The 16,625-nt window shown below is 57.3% G+C and overlaps 1 protein-coding gene and 1 long non-coding RNA gene across 2 annotated transcripts in view; both read left to right on the plus strand.

The window, feature by feature from the left end:
• The window catches only part of LOC149123478 (uncharacterized), a 427,738-nt gene that overhangs the window by 73,416 nt on the left and 337,697 nt on the right, over positions 1 to 16,625 (plus strand). The window lies entirely within an intron of this gene.
• Positions 2,843 to 10,957, plus strand: HOXC13 (homeobox C13). The gene is made up of 2 exons (XM_008256700.5): positions 2,843 to 3,598; positions 8,548 to 10,957. The coding sequence occupies exons 1-2, from the start codon at positions 2,875 to 2,877 to the stop codon at positions 8,802 to 8,804; spliced, it is 981 nt and encodes a 326-aa protein (XP_008254922.3). The 5' UTR covers positions 2,843 to 2,874; the 3' UTR covers positions 8,805 to 10,957.

Genomic DNA, 16,625 nt, shown 5'->3' on the forward strand with positions numbered 1-16,625 from the left:
TTCTCCGAACTGCATCCGCAGCGAAGCCCCGTGGCCCCTAGGCGAAGCCGGGCGGGTGTGGCCGCGTGGTGCGGAGGGTTCCAGCGCCCGGCTTTCTGGGGCGGGATCGCCTCGGAGATGTAATTACTACGTTTCCATTGCTGCCTATTCTCCTGGAGTGTTTCATTTGATTTTATTTGTGTCCCAGCGAGATGCACATTTTTGCTGGGGGAGGAGAGAGAAGAGACCCTGGGCTTAAAGTTAATTAAGCAGCAAAGCTTTCCTTTCCTCCGCCCTCCCGCGGGGCTCTTGTCTCTGCCTCTCGCCCGCGGATCCCAGCGCGCCCCAGCCGTGAAGGCTGCATTGACAAGGCGTTGGAAGTCTGGGGGGAACCCGGCAAAGCTGAGGGGGATCGCACAGAGCTTGCCGATGTCTCCAGCCGCTTTGAGTGTCCTTACCCGGGAGCTTTCCCCTCCGGCGCCCCCTGCCACAGGAGTCGCTCTGGGGGCTCCATCTCCCGCTGGTCTTCCTGAAGAAGCGACTTTTGGTTCCTTCTCTTTCTTTCACCGCCGCTAAACTTTGGCCGCATAGTGCCCCTAGTAAATGGAATTGTAAAGTTGCCGGGTTAATTAAATCTATATCTCATTGCAATAGGAATAGTTAATGTCCTTATATAAACTTGGAAAAGAACATACCATTAATTTTATTTATTGGCGAGCCTTCCTGCCCCCAAATCCTGCCCCTACTCCCAAAAGCTGGCGGTCCCATCCCTGGGTCCTAGCCCGCGGTAGAAGCGTGTGGCCTCGGCCCAGATCCGGGAGGAGGCCCCAAGAATGGGGTGGGAGCTTCAGGCCATTTGTTGCCTCTGGCGGCCCGCACGGAACCCAGAGCCGCGTTTCACGGGACTCGAGGCCAGGGCCTCCACCTTGGCGACGCCAGGCTGGACACTGGCGGACCTCCCCCCACCCCCACCCGCCAGGCCTTAGCCGAGGGAGCCAAGGTCACACAACTCAATCGAACTTGGCCAAGCCCTGTTTGCTTTTTTTTTTTTTTTTTTTTACCTTGACCGTGGACTCCAGCGGCAGGGTGGCCGCTTTCCCAAGCTAGTGACTCCCAGCTACGATCAACTCCTCTGTCCCCACCGTCATCGCCCTCAAAGCGCGCTCAAGCCGGCCAGCTTGTTTCGAGCCCCAGGCTACAGCCTGCTTTCTGAACTCTGAGCTGACCCCGCGGGATGAAGATCGCGCTGATAAAGAACAATGCTCCCTAGGCTAACTCACGGGGGACGGCGGGCGTCCCCAACCGCCAAACACCGTGGTCGCCCCCCCCAGGGAGGAGGGGAAGCGGTCGCCGGGGCCTCAGCGCAGACTCGGCCATTTGCTCTGGGGCTTGAGGGGTGCAGAGAGGCCGGTTTGGGGGGGGGGGGCTACTGCCTGGCCATAGTCCCCGAAGCTGCCTGAAAGGGTGCACGGAGCCTTTAAAACCTATGGCGGGGGCAGGAAAGAGGGCGACGCCGCAGCCCTCTTTTCTGTCATCTCTTTCTCGCCAAGGGCGTGTGCTGAAAGCTACCCTGGCTCAATTCCACAGAGATGCTCCAGCGGAAAGAGGCGACTGTACTGAGGACCTGGACAAGTTGGCACACAGGGAGGAAGCGGGCAGGGGGCTTTGAAAAACCAGTAAGCGGGCGTTCACGTTTTAGCGCATGAAAATACTTCGCGCCGAGTGACCCCAAGGAAGCTGGGGAAGATGTGCTGGGTTCCTCTCGGCTCTGGCTGGGCCGAGGTCGGACCTCCTGGGGCCCTCCTGGTTCCTCCAGGGGACTGCCCCGACCCCTCCCGCGCCCCCATCTTCCACATTTCCCTTTGTACACCTCTGCGCTGGAGAGCAGCTCTGTGGGCATTCGGGCTTCCAGTTTGCCTAGACCGAATCCTTGCCCCCACTCCCTGCTGCTTTGCAAAATCTCACTTCGAGCTGCCCACTGAGGTATCAGTCTAGTGCCCACCCCCCTGAGCGCGCTCCATCATGTCACACTCCCCCTGGGGTCGAAGGCTGTTGCGTCTCCCCAGCCCTCTCCGCTCCAGGCAGGAAGGCACAGGGTCCTTTTCCCACAACTGGGGCTTTGAGAACGAGGAGAAAGGAAAGCACAGTCCCCACCCAAGGCTCGCCACGGGGCGCCGGGCTCCAGCCAGCCGCGAGATGGAGATCAGGAGTCCGCCAGGGCCTGAGCGTTCCCGCCTGTTTTCCAGTTTCTTCATCATATTTTTTAAAAACCCAATCTCTCCCCTACCCTTAAGCTCCAAGCCCCAATCCAGAGACCTTGGCAATCCCAGCGAGGGGTTTTGGGGTACGCGTCTGCCTCCTCCCCCCTCCCCGTGCGCATCCTAACCCGAGGGGGAGGCGCACAGGAACAGTCCTCTCCTCCCCAGACCCCTTTGCGTCGGCTAAATTCAGCTTCCCCCTCCCCTTCTCCCCTCTCCCTCCGCGGTCCAGCCAGGGGGCGTCGCCCTGTCCCTTTAAATCTCGCAGGGCCCGCCTCCTAGGCCCCTCCCGAGAGCCAATCAGCACAAACCTCCTTCTTGACGCCCCGCCTCTCGTCGAAGGGAGGGAACCCCAGGAGCTCCAGCCTGGGCGTCACGTGCGAGGACCGCGTCACGTGGCCGCGGGAGGGGCGCCAAGGGGAGGAGGGCGGGAGCCGGCGGATTTCTTAATGAAGTGTCCCCGCATGCGTAGAGAGAATGCACGGAGGGAGGTGGAAGCTCCTGGAGGAGGAGGAGGAGGAGGAGGAGGGGGAGGTGGAGGAGGAGGGGAGGGAGGAGGGGAAAAGGGAGCGAGGTGTCTCCCTAGCTCTCTGCCTCTGGCAAGTGGAGTTTTTAAAAAGCTCGAGCAGACCATGTCATGACGACTTCGCTGCTCCTGCATCCGCGCTGGCCGGAGAGCCTTATGTACGTCTATGAGGACAGCGCGGCGGAGAGCGGCAGCGGCGGCGGCGGCGGCGGCGCAGGCGGCGCGGGGGGCGGCTGCAGCGGAGCGAGCCCCGGCAAAGCCCCGAGCATGGACGGCCTGGGCAGCAGCTGCCCGGCCAGCCACTGCCGCGACCTGCTTCCGCACCCCGTGCTGGGTCGCCCGCCGGCTCCCCTGGGCGCTCCGCAGGGCGCCGTCTACACGGACATCCCGGCCCCGGAGGCAGCGCGCCAGTGCGCCCCTCCGCCGGCGCCCCCCACCTCGTCCAGCGCCACCCTGGGCTACGGCTACCCGTTCGGGGGCAGCTACTACGGCTGCCGCCTGTCACACAACGTGAACCTGCAGCAGAAGCCTTGCGCCTACCACCCGGGCGACAAGTACCCGGAGCCGTCGGGCGCCCTGCCGGGTGATGACCTGTCTTCTCGGGCCAAGGAGTTCGCCTTCTACCCCAGCTTCGCTAGCTCCTACCAGGCGATGCCCGGCTACCTGGACGTGTCGGTGGTGCCCGGGATCAGCGGGCACCCGGAGCCGCGTCACGACGCGCTCATCCCGGTCGAAGGCTACCAGCACTGGGCTCTCTCCAATGGCTGGGACAGTCAGGTGTACTGCTCCAAAGAGCAGTCGCAGTCCGCCCACCTCTGGAAGTCTCCCTTCCCAGGTAAGGAAGGGGCCCGAGCTCCGCTGCCGCCAGCGACCCCTCCCCGCCCCGCCTGCCCCCGGGCTCCGCGCCCCAGCCACCCCCGCCGTCTGGCCTCGGCGCGCCGGCTCGGCTGGGCTGCCGATGGAGCCGGCCGGGCGAGCTGCGCTAAGGAATGCGCTGGGGAAGAAATCTGCTCCGACACGTTCTCCGGAGCTGCCCGGCCGAGTGAAGCAATCACAGGCGCCCGAGCGCCGGGGCCGCCGGCTCGGCTCCGGTCGGGAGCTCGCCTCATCCTCCCCCTGCCGGCTGCAGCTTCGCGCAAGGCCCCTGCCCCTAACCCCGCTTCCGGACTGGGCTGGGGGTGGGGGTGAGCCTCCCGTGCCCCAAATTCCAGGAGAAAGCCCTCAACTCATCGAAGAATTGGGGGCGTGGGGGTGATAAGAACTCTCACGGTTTCTGCCTGCATTTTCAGGATCGTACAGGCACTGGATAGTATTTTTTAAGTAGGGGTCTGATTTGCCAGGATCTAGTGAAATGTAGGGTTTCCTCTACCTTGATTCATTTTTAAAAATCAGCCCGAGTTTCCTGATTGTTGAGGGAAAAGAAGAGCTAAAATCGCTGGAGAGGGAATGGGACTTGAATTTTCTTGGCCGGTGGTATATACTGAACTAGAATGCCTTGGAGGCTCCCACTGTCAAGTTCCCCAGATCAGCTGGAGCCAGTCGCTGGGCCAGACACAGAAAGAAGGGCTGGTGATGAGAAGTGAGGAAGACCTGGGGGGCCTTGAGGGCAGCCCCCCCCCAAGAGCTGGGGACCCCTGGGTCCTGCACGGCTATGGAAGGGGAGAATTCCCTTCTGCCGTGGAGGCTGTCTCCAACCAGGAGAAGCTCCCGTGCCTCCCATCACCCCTACCCAAGGAGGTGGGGGAGACCTGTCCCGTGCTTCCCAGAACCACCACATCAGGAGCTTGCATCCTGTGCTGAGACACCTGTTCTGGGGTCTAGGGGACCCCACATGTGAGCCTGCTCTCCCTGTAAGCAGGTCTTAGTGGCTGACAGCCAGTCCTCCTTTGATGGCTACACAGGGTTCTCAGAGCAACCACAGATACCTCTGCATACTGCCCAGAGAGCCACCCTCCCCGAGTTCCACATGCTGGGCCAAGGGTTGTTCTCGTTGGAAAGCACGACCCAAAGACCTTCTAAGGGCGAGCCTGATATTCTTCCATATCCAAGACTGGGAGTGGACGTAGATGAAGAAAAATCCCTGGATGATGTTAGAGAGCGTAGCAAGTAGCATTCATGAAAATATTGCAAGATTGCTTAGTACAATATAATGCAGTACCAGGATGGGACCCACACTAGGTGCCCAGAATTGCCAGAATTGAGACTCATGCAGTTTTACTATACTGCTGTCACATATCACCTACTTTGCATCAGCTATGATATCGTCAGGTAATATGATTTCTTTCATTAACTGCTACATAGGAAGCACACAACAACACATTTCTGGAAGAGCGGCGATTCACATGTAGGTACTCAACACAGATAGAGAGACAACCCTGTAATTCTCTTTATCACCAGAACAGAAAGCTCTGTAGGCATTGGGGGTCCAACGGGAATCTGAAGCACTGGAACCAGATGGTTGTGCCAACGGGTGGGGAAGAGGTGCCTGCCAGCTCCCAGATCCCACTGTGGATGAGGGCATAGCCCTGCAGCAATGCTCATGGGTTTAGGGTGAATGCATGCAGAGTAGGATAGGACTGGAGGGGAGCTCAGAAATAAAGATCCTCAGAAAGAAAAAGAAAAAGAAAAAAGTCAGCAAACCCTGCTGAAAGTCAACAGTTTTGATCATAGCCTCCTAGAGAAAAATATCTCTGAAATAAAATAATACAGCCCAGTAGAGATTTAATACACTTGCAAACGACAGCATGGAAATGCATATGAAAGACTTGCGGCTTGCCTCAGCAGCACTGAGCTCACGCACTTCCCGAGTGGAAACAGAACCTGGCTGATGTATCTGGGTGAGTGCAGAGGTCCAGGCAGGAGGCAGATGAAAAAGAAATTATCTTCAGACACCCTCCATCTTTCTACCCACACAGAGATCTTTTAGAAGTAGCGAGATTTCCAGATAACTCTGTCTATGCAATTGTGGTTTGTTCAGCGGCATCTAGGCATAAACATCACTGTCTCTCTTCAGCGCCTCTGGCTCTCAGAACCCTTGTCTATAGCAGTCTGGGCTGGTGTGGGAGATGCCGGCAATTGTTCAGAGAGATCCCGATAATTAGGGCTGAGATGTGTTGTGGCTTCTTCTGTCTCCCAATTATACAGACCCTTGCTTCACTGCTCTGAGTTTTTGTTTTGTTTTGTTCCTTCCTATGGTGAGTGTAGACACTTTTTTTTTGACAGCAGGAGGCAGAAATTCCAGGAGAGAATTAGATATAGAGACTGGATTTAGGGGGAAGAAGAAGTGGACTGCATTGGAAGTCTCTGTTGAAAGCTTTTGGCTTTGGGTTGAGAAGAGCAGCTGGCTGGGTTTCTAGCTGGTCTGGGCCCCTCTTGGGAACCCAGAGCCCGCTTGTGGGAGAGAAGGGGGCTGTGGAAGCTGTAGCCAGGGACCCCTCGGGCTCTTAAGAGAACACTATGGCGGAGCTTTGGAGCCTCAGAGGTGTCTGCCAGGCTCCCAGGTGTGATGGAGGGAGAGTGGGGAAGCTGTGTTGGTAACAGTGATGGTCAAGTCCCCACTCCCTTTAGGCCTTGTAGATACAACTCAAGATCTGAGTTACTAGATGCTTCCATATCTGCAGAGCAGGCTTCCTCTCCAGACAAGGCAGCAGACAATGCAAGGGGGCTTCCGTGGAAAGACAAGGCTGGAGTTGTTTCCCTCAAAAACCTGCGTCTTGGTCTGATCCATGCAAAAACTCCACCAGGTCAAGCCTGGGCATCCTGTAGAGAAATATAACCTATTCAGACCCTTTTTTAAAGGTGATATTTTTAAGGGTTATGTTGATGAAATCCCATTGAGGATTTAGAGTGGGCATTTAGAGATCTAAAATTAGGTAAGTAATTATGAGTGATGTTGAAAACCAGAGACAATTATCTGGTTAATTCAGAAAGGAAGACCCACCTCCACTGCACTTTACTGTCAAGGGCCAAGGAGATGTCTTAACACTGGACGGTACAAGGCGGCCTGTTTGCATCTTAAAACTTACTGTATGGTTATGTTGCAAGTCAGGAAAGTCTGGATTTAAAGCCTGGCTTTGCCATTTAAATTATTTTACCCACACTGAGCCTCAGATTCTGGAGCGTCTAAAATAGGCTTAATACAATAAGCCCGAAGAAATGTTCTGAGAATTTACAACAAAAGCAGACAAACAAAATCTCATGGTATCACCACTCACCCTCTTCATTTTTGTTCTTGTCCTTGAATCATCAATTTCCTGAATCACAACCACATCTATAAAACATATTTGAAAACTGAGAATTTTTAAAAATTATCCTCTAAGAAAAAAATCTTTGTTAACTTTAAAAGCTCTTATCTGTTAAAGGGGAGTTGTTTTGTTTTTCAGATTAAAAAAAAAAAAAAAACCTGGCTTATTTATACAGAGGCAGAAAAAAAATCCCAGGTCCAGCAATTTTCCTGAGAAATTGTCGCCGTAAAGAGGACCCCTCTCCGACACGTCCTTCCTGAGAGTTTTTATTTCCCTTCTACCTGTGTTGGATGGGACTCCTGTTCTCCTTGTCCTGGGTAGACGCCCCTAGGAGAGAGCAGACCCAATGGGGACAGGTGTAGCGAGGGGGTTGATGAGGATGCCAGGGAAGGAGTTTGGGTCTTCACTCTGGCCTGTAAGGGCAGTAAGAATGATGGGTTCCGGGAACCCCAGAGATTCCGCCCTACTCGCTGGCTTCTGCCTGAGGAAGGTGAGGACTGGGTTATCCAATGATTCCCCCCAGCTCTCCACCTCCCCTAGCAAGCTTTGCTAGGACCTTTCACTGGCAGGACAGAGGGTGGACTGGACAGTGAGCCTGGAAGTGCCATGTTGGGTTTCGCCCTGGTGAAATCGTCAGAACCTACAGAAAGGAACTGCACGGGGTTGGGATGACGACCTGTTTAGGGTTTAGGGTGAGGCTTGCTCTGTGGAATGTAACCAGTTTCCTGCACTCTAAAAGGAACCGAATGGGGAGGAGGTTGGGGCAGAATTTATTCTGTCTGGTTGGGGGAGGGGGGGGACCAGGCCCCCTCCTACATCCAGGAACCTGGTTTCCTGTGTCTCCATGGCCAGGACCTCCCACCCTGGTTGCTTGGTGGTTCACAACATGGAGCCCCAGTTCCAGTCCGCCTGCACCGTGGGACACTTTGCTTCTCTTTATCCGTTGGTGCCTCAGATCCCTGATGCAGAACCAGCGCCCAGAGGCAGGCAGACCCACTTGGTGGTCTGTGCCCACTGATGGTGACCCCTCTGCCTGCCATACCCTCCCCCAAATGTAAAACAGACCTCCTTCTTGTCCCAAAGGGACGGGGAATAAGCCAAGATGGGCACCCGAAAGTTAGATACTGCGGGAAGGAGGGCTTTCTGAATCCTGGTCAAGCCAGCAGGCAGCTAGGATGGCATGTGGGCCTGGTCCTGTAAGGGGCCAGGGAGAGGAGGCCCTGCAGAGCCATATCCCAGCCTAGGTCTAAAGGAGAAATCAGTTGTACTGATTCTGTGTTTATTTGAAACATTTATTTATTTTTTCATCATGGAGTTTTTACACTCGTTTTGATTTTTTTTTTAAATCGCATTAACTGAATTACTGAGTTGTTGGCACCCCCTCCAAGTTTGTGCCTACGGCGAGTATCCGTGTGACCTTGCTAATATCAGAGGTACAAAGGATTAGGGGGCTTCACCAGGCAGAGCGGCGCGCGGGTCCCCTCGGAGTCGCCGCCCCGCAGAGCCGCGCGTTTCACGTACCTTCTCTCCCCTCCCCCAGACGTGGTTCCCCTGCAGCCCGAGGTGAGCAGCTACCGGCGTGGGCGCAAGAAGCGCGTGCCCTACACCAAGGTGCAGCTGAAGGAGCTGGAGAAAGAGTACGCAGCCAGCAAGTTCATCACCAAAGAGAAGCGCCGGCGCATCTCAGCCACCACGAACCTCTCCGAGCGCCAGGTCACCATCTGGTTCCAGAACCGCCGAGTCAAAGAGAAGAAGGTGGTCAGCAAATCGAAAGCGCCGCACCTCCACTCCACCTGACCGCCCCCCGCCCCCCGCCGCCCGCTCCGCCTATTTATGTCGCCGCTTTGTACCGTGCCCGAGCCCACCGAAGGACGCTGCGCCGGTGCGGACGAGTATTGAACGTTGAGGAGAAAGAGGAACCGCGCCCACGGAAGGCCGAGAGGCCTCGCCTGCCTGCTCCGTATCCCACCCCAGCCTCAACCCCAAGCCCGAGGAGCCCGCCAGGCCTCAGCGGCTTTGGACGCGGGTCGAGGTGGCTGTGGGAGGAGGCTTCTACTCGCCCTCGTCCGCCCCTAAGAAGGACGAGGACGGGGCGGCCGAGAGCCCAACCATCGGAACCCAGGCAGGGCCAGGGCGCCCCGGAAGACCCCATCGCCGGCCAGGCTGGTGGATCGCCCTCCTCGGGCGTGCGGAGCCGCAGCACCCGGCGAGCCCCTGCCTTCCCGGCAGTTCCTCTTTCCCCTCTGTCTGTCCCGCACTCCTGAGGCACGATTTCCCATTGAGATTTCTCTGTGCATATTTTACAAATCGCGTTATATCGATGATCATTCGTAGGCATCCGGCCGCGGCTGAGTTATAGACCCGCTCGGAGCTCGCCGCTGGGTTTTCTCTCTTTCGGGTCTGTGTCCACAGAAGCCCCGACCCTTGCATTGCAACCAAGAAACAGCATTTTCTCAGTCCCGGCCCTGCCCCCGCTGCCTCCCCGCGATCCGCCGCCGGCGGCTCGGTCATCGCGTGGAAATCCGGGGAGGAGGAAGACCGAGCGGCGCTGCTCGGTGCGCTCACCCCACCACCACCACCCCTGAGCTTGGGGGCCGGGCTAGGCAAACAGCAGAACTTCTTCCTAAGGGCAAACTTCTCTTCCAAGGGGATGGAGAGTGGGTCCCGCCCCCAACCCCGCAGAGTTCCTCTCCACCTCCCTACATCCAGGCCGTGGCTCGCGGAAGAGGCCTCACGCTTTCACTTTGAGTGACATCCCTAGGAAATCAGTAGAGGAGCAGCAGCCCAGGAGGCAAGTAGAACTGGAGCCCGATCAGCCACACGCTGCTTTCCTCCTCCAAGGCCAGCTTGGTGTCCTAGGGGCCCCTTCACCTCCTCCCTTCCCACTGGCCCATTACAAAACAGTGTTCTCTTGAAATGTCCATCAGAAACAGGCTCTTTTTTTAAAAAGAAAAAATGTTGTGTATCTGTATATAGTATTGTGATGTCTGAATGACAATGTACTGAATGCAAAAAAAAATCCACAAACCTGTTTTTAAAATAAAATCTTTTTTTTTTTTTTTGCCATGATTTTATTGTTCAGGTTCCTTCTGAAACCAGTTCTGCCACTGGCTCTTCAGGGCCATCTCTGATGCCTGGTGCCCCTATACAGCCAAAGAGGCAGGGAGCAGAGGGCACACAGCACCCCCACTTAGGCTGATCCCAAACCCCTACTTGGCTCCGCTTGAGTTCTTTGAGTTATAGGTGCAGTCTTTACCATTGAGGCAGGAGAAAAGCTCTTCCTATGCTAATACCCAGTTTAGCTGCACATCTGTCCAGGAAGTGAAACGTTGATTGGCAAGTGACTGCCCGGAGACAGGTGAGTGACTAAAGCCCATTGCTTGTCACTGCAGTTAATAGTTGAGGCTCAGCTCTGGCTCTGGGTGCTCAGAGGGTGCTGTGCTAACTAGAAGCTGGGGGTGGGGAGGTAGTAGTAGCAGAGTGGTGGGAGGCTCCTGAGGCCCTTACTGCCCCCCAGGCTCCCAAACCCCTGCAGCCAGTCTGGGCTAGGGTTGGGGTTGGTGCAGGTCTGCCCAGCCTGCCTAGCTCAGCAGAACTCTTTTCTTCCCACTAACCTAGGCCAATGGGCGGGGCTGCTGGGAGTCCTTGGGCCCCCAGTTTGCCAAGCCAACCTCACTTTTACTCTCTAACCTTCCTGGGAGCCCATGTAGACACTGCCACTAATTTGTTTTCCTTGTCGCGTCTGTGCCTATCTCCCTATCTGGCAGAGTTAATGAGATCGTTAAGTTGTCAGGTTAAGAGACTTTTAAAAAGCAATATAGCCTAAAACAATGTTATCTCAGATTAAATCTTTACTGCAGCAATTTTTATTTATATATAATATTTTTCCTCTCCCAAGGCCCAGAAAAACTGGAGGCATCAGGTTGGAAATCAGAGTTCTCCATTCTCCCTTTGCCTGATGGGACTGAAGCTTTTAAAATTGCATTTGAATAAATGTTTAAATGTTTCTGGGGTCTCTCTCTCTCTCTCTCTCTCACACACACACACAGCATGAGAGACAAAGAGCCTGAAGAATTCCCTTTTCCTGGGGGCTCCACTGCTGCTGTGGCTGCCAGTACTGTTCTACTTGACACCAGCTCCGGGTTGACCACCATGGTGGGCAGTGAAATATAAGAGAGTAGGGGATTTGCCCAGGAATAGGGTTCATTCTCAATTCCACATCCCCTTTCTCTCCCCACCCACCACCCCATCTCTCTTCCAAGCCTCCCGGAGTCTCCCCTGGAATGGAAAGCATTGAAGACTCTCTCTCTCTCTCTCTCTCTCTCTCTCTCTGTGTGTGTGTGTGTGTGTGGTCAGAAAAGGGAACTAAGTGGACAAGAGCCCGGGGCTCTATTGATATTGTCCCCCAGCCCTCTTGGCTCTTTTGGGAAGCTCCATGTCAAAGACATAAACACAGTGAAAGTTGGGGAGGGGGCACTTGGTGGATAGAGAAGTCCAGAGTTCTCCAAGGGATCCTCCTACTTCTGCACAAAACCCATACACAGTCAAATGAGCGAGTCTTCCTCCACCGAGACACCCCCAACTCGAGACCCCAGACGGTTGAAGGCAAAGGAAAGGTGCAGAGGAAACCTCAGGCAGGCAACTGGGGGGAGCAGGGGACGCTGGTAACCCCAGCAAGGACCGCGGCTCTGCTGGAGCCAGGCTGTCAGGAGCTCTCCCATCCTGGATGGATTCTGGAGGGTTTCTATGCCGCCTGCCCGGACTGACTTTGCGGATGTGTCTCGCTAGGAGTAGGCAGGCACTCTGAGCGGGCGTGTTCTGGGGAGGGACCTTTCCTTCCTCTGTCTGGGGCGCCATCACTGGGGACGCTGTGAGACGTCTCTGGGAAGGAGTACGTGAGCATGAGGGTGCGTGTGCTCACACGTGTCCGGCTTTTATGAACCCAAGTGTGTAAGTGGAGGTCGTCACCCAGCACACCCTGTCTTGGCGGTAGAGTGTGTTTCCTCTCCATTATTTACATCCACAAAAAGTCCTTCCTCTTCAAGGCTGGTCTACCAGTGTTTGTGTTAGAATAAGGCTGGGAGCAAAGGCAAATAATGCACGAGCAAGGGGCTAAGGAGCCCAGAGCTTTCCCTGGGATGGTGGCTTCCATGCTTTTATAATCTGATGGCACCCCCTACTCCCCCACCTGCCTGAGGAGAGGAGTGGGGGCAGGTGGGCTGGGGTCTCTTCACCCAGAGGCTGCCAGGGAGAACTCAGATCCTTCCTGGAGTTTGCTGATGATGATGGCGGGGTGTGGGGGGGGGAGCTTCCCCACAAGTCCTAGTCTCCAGACTAGGGGCCAGCAAGATGGGTTTTTCAGCCAGGAGCCCAGCAGCAGGAACCCACAGGCCAGCAGCACCCCTGCGGGCTGTTGGGTCCTGAAGTTGACCCATAGGTGGTAGAGGGAGGGCGTGGGGGATGGGGTGAGGGTGGGGAGGGTGGGGGGTTCGAGGCAAGGGCAGCCCCCCCCCATAGGCGCCGTCTCTCCTGACAGCCCTGGCCTGCCGCAGCTCCCTTGTGACCTCATTCTATTCACAAAAGGGCTCCCCACCCTAAGATCCGCCCGGAAGGTCTTGGATGGTTTCAGAGCCCTCTCCTAAGAAGCTGCGAGGCCCCGTTGGGGCAGATGTATCTCTAGACCTGCGCTGGTGGAGGAGCGAGGGGCCCTGGGGAGCGAGGGGCTTCTGGGAGGAGGAGGGGGGTGGAGGAGGAGGAGGAGGAAGAGGCCGCCACCGCCAGAGCTCTTTAGCAACCAACCAGGCTCTTCCTCTTTTAGCCTTGACCGTGACTAGGTCTTTCTGACCTTGACATCACCGAGAGCACAGGCGCGGGGTGGGGGGGGGGGTAGGCCTTGATCTTCCGGGGGGGCCCCTGTAGACGCGCCATCCCCTTCCCGCCGGAGCCGGTCGCCTCTGTTTACACACTGAGGAGGTGTCATCTGCAGTCTAGACAGGGGCGCTAATAACGCCCATAAAAGACGGCCTCTCCAGAGATGCTCCAGCAACTCAGCCCCTGCGCGCCTGCCGCCGGCCGCTCCCTCCGCCTCGCGCGCCCCGCCCTCCTGGGCTGTGGCCGCTGGGCCTGCGGGCGGCCTCGGGGAGGGGGGGAGCCGGAAGGTTTCTAGAGGCTGAAGACCTCCGCCTTCGGTCTCCAACGGTAAGTGGATCCCCGCTCGTCCAGCCCAGCTCGGGGTCTGCGGTGCATCCTCGAGTCCCCGCCGGCCCCCTCTGTCGGTTGCTCCCACCCCTGTCCGCTGGCGCCCGTTGCCCCAGACGAGGGCCCTGGGGTTTGGGAGGCAGCTGAATAGCTGTGTGGAGCAGACCCACCCCCTCTGGCAGATTTCAGCTCCTCCCCGGAGCCGTGGTGGGGGCGGGCGACCCGGGCACAGCCAGAGGGGTCGGGCCGAGGGGCGCGGGTACTGGGGGTAGTGCTCACCCCCAGCCGGCTTCGAAGTCAGGCCTGGGGCGCTGCGATGCGTCGCAGGCGGTTGTGGGTGTGGCGTTTGATGAGGTGTGTGTGAACTTGGTCCCCACACCTCTCCTGACACTCAGTAATTCACCGGGCGGAGGAGATCCTCTACTGGTGGAGGTGGAAAATGTCAGAGCTGGGGAGGTGTTTAACTGTTAGTGCGCCGCGGGAAAGACAGAATGGGGAGATATGGGGGATGGCCCAGCTAGGCATGCAGAGGGCATCTCCCGGATGGTCCTTCCTGGGATTACCCCCCCGCCCTATTCCCCCCCCCCACACACAAGGGTAATTGGACTAGGGTATTCTGGTGGATCTGGACTGGGGCTCAGAGGAGCCCCATGCGAGGGATGGGAGGAGGTACTCTTGTCCCCAAGCTCTTGAGTGAGCCAGGAAGCTGGACGGAACTCTCTCACTCAGCCTTGTCCAGCCCCTTCTCCAGGTTGAGGATCGCCCAAAAGCAGCACCTGGGGAAGGAGGGGGTGTCTCCCAGTCTGCTCTTTCAGTCCCAGTCTTCGAAGGAAGGGTCGGGAATAAGGTGGGCGTTGATCCCTACAGGAGCCTGGGAGCAATGAAGGAAATTGAGCCCCTACCCCTACCTTACAAAGGTCCCCCTCCAAGCCTGAACCGCTACAGGGGGTGAGACTGAGAGGGTCCGGCGGTCTGCAGGGGCCCAGGCTGTCCCCATGGGCGGCTGTTATCTCCCCTCCCGCTGCCCGACCAGCTCTCACTAATGTCCCTTCTGGGACCCAGGCCCTGTTTCATTTGCATAAGCGGCAGAACCGCTCTCTGCAAATCAGACAGTGACCTTGAACTGGGCCGCCAGGGCCAGCAGAGGTCTTGGCGGACCAAGGAGAAGACAGCACCGCACCTACTAATTTCCGACCTCCTGGGCTGGCAGGCGAGCGGGAGTGATCGCTGGCGGCCTGTGCCTCCCACAGCCATTCTGTCCCTGCCACCAGGGAAGGCATGGATTTTATAATTGTCTCATCCTCACCGGCGGCCCCGAGGATGTGGAAGGAGGGGTGGAGGCACAGAGAAGGCGAGGAAGGGTGCTGCAGGACACCGGCTGCCTCGGGTGTGCAAGAAAAGCCTTGGTCCGAAGCCTTGCCTTCAGCTTTCATAGCCCCGGAGTTAATGAGCGGGGCACGGTGGAGCCGGGCCAGCTGCAGTGGGAACGGGTGGCCGAGGGACCAACGCTCAAGCCACCCCTTGTCTAGCTCTGCGTTCCGATGAACCCACAGAGTTAGGGCGCACCAATCGCGCGGCGGTTCCAGAGCTGCGGTCCGACCTACTGTAGTTCTGCGCGTGGGCAGCGCAGCGCTGGCGGGTCGGACCCGGCTGGACGCAGCTGCCCAGCGTCGGGGGGCTGCGAGTCTCTCCTAGCCTCCTAACCCAGCCCTAGACCGCTCCCGGCGGCGAGCGCCTCTCGCCAAAGCCGCATTTAGATTGGCAGCTTTGCACCCGAGCCTCCCGCCGGCCCTGGGGACCCAGGCCGGGAGCGGCGTTTTTGTCCGAGCCTGGTTAAAGAAGGGGCGCTTGAGTTGCGTGTGCGGCGGGATTTCTTAGAGGCGAACAAAGCCACGGTGGTGCCTGCTGGAGCTGGACACTTAGATTGCCTGGGTCCTCGGTAGGGTCCTGAAAACCCCTGGGCTCGCGGCGGGAGGGCTTGAGGGAGCAAGACACCTGGAATGCGAATTTTGCCGATGACTTCTTGGCTTGCGCTCTCCGACTGCAATCGGGGTCGACTGCGTAGAAGGAAGGGGTTTGTGCCTAAAGTCCGAAACCTAGAGAAAATGGCCTGTTTGGACAGAGCCAAATCGGGCCGAGACAAGTGCGTGTATTGAAAAAGGACTTCCTCAGCCCATCCTCATTTCGTCGGCATCTGCCGCCCTGTGGCCGCTGCTGCGCGCGTTCGGAGCGGCCTGGCCAGGGAGCGCAGCCGGCCGAGCTCCAGGCCAGAGATCCGCGAGCTGGGGGAGGATGCGCCGAGGCTCCCGCTCTCTGTCCTGCGGTCCGTCTTCTAGACGATCGGAGTCATCCGGGGACGCGAAAGAGAACGGGGAGAAGATCCCACGCCACAAAGGCCGGAGAGTATCCGGCAGAGCCTAGCCCAGCGCCCCCCACGCCAACAATAGCGGCTGCGCGCCGAGGCCCGGAGAGCCTGGGCGGAGACCCCGCTGCTGGTTCAGTGTTCCAACTGCTATCAGCGACCGAATTAAAGTCACACCCTGTTTATCTTGACAATCAACATTAGCCCCTCAGAAAAAAAAATATAGGAACAATTGTCAGTGACGCTCATGAATGCGTCTTGAACAGAGGAAAAAAATGTGAGGGTTGCTGTGACATGGAATTCGCAGCCCCTCCATCAATTCAGCACAGAAAAAGCCAAGCCAGGCGGAGTCTCTGGCCCATTCCTCGGCGTGCCCCCCAGCAGTTGGCAGCCCTCGGCTCGGCTTGGGTTCCAGCATGTGGACCAGGCGCCCCAGCAGGGCAGGCTCCTGAGGGCGGAGGGGCCAGGCCGGGGGGAAAGGGGAGACGATCCAGCCCAGCGAGGGGCGGAGGGGCAGGCTCTGCGCAGTCCCCGGCAGGGCGCCCGCGGGGACGCATTGCTGTCGGAGTGAGCAGCTAGGGCTTGGAATATGAAATCGCGAGGGGGGCCGTGGAATTCCAAGAATCTGCGTTCTCTCTGCCGCATCCTGCAGAAGAGAGGAGAGAGAGAACAAGGAAAAGAGGGAGATGAAAATCTTCTGTCTTCCGTCTGCTTTTGTGGCTTTGCCTCATTCTCAGAGACAATTTTCACCTACGTGGGTTTCCTTTCTATTCTCTCGACCTCTCAGTCTCTCCAACACTCTCTAAATCTTCCAGTGTCTTGCGGTATTTGGACTGTCGCTGAACAATTTAATCTTGTATTAGTTGAACCATGCTTTGTGTAGGAGTTTGAAATAAGCATATACAGAAATGTAAGCGTTTTCTCTCGGTGGCTCCCGTAAGGCACATCTGGTTTGGGAGGGCTCTATTTTGAGTTTCTGTTCAATCCACTTGGGCTGGGCTGTGGGGGGGCCAAGTGTCAGATCATCACTTCAGTGGCCAGAGCGCTAGATTCTTAGA

The sequence above is a fragment of the Oryctolagus cuniculus genome, chromosome 11, assembly GCF_051225735.1.
Source record: "Oryctolagus cuniculus isolate XC-2025 breed Fujian yellow rabbit chromosome 11, ASM5122573v1, whole genome shotgun sequence".
Classification (NCBI taxonomy): domain Eukaryota; kingdom Metazoa; phylum Chordata; class Mammalia; order Lagomorpha; family Leporidae; genus Oryctolagus; species Oryctolagus cuniculus.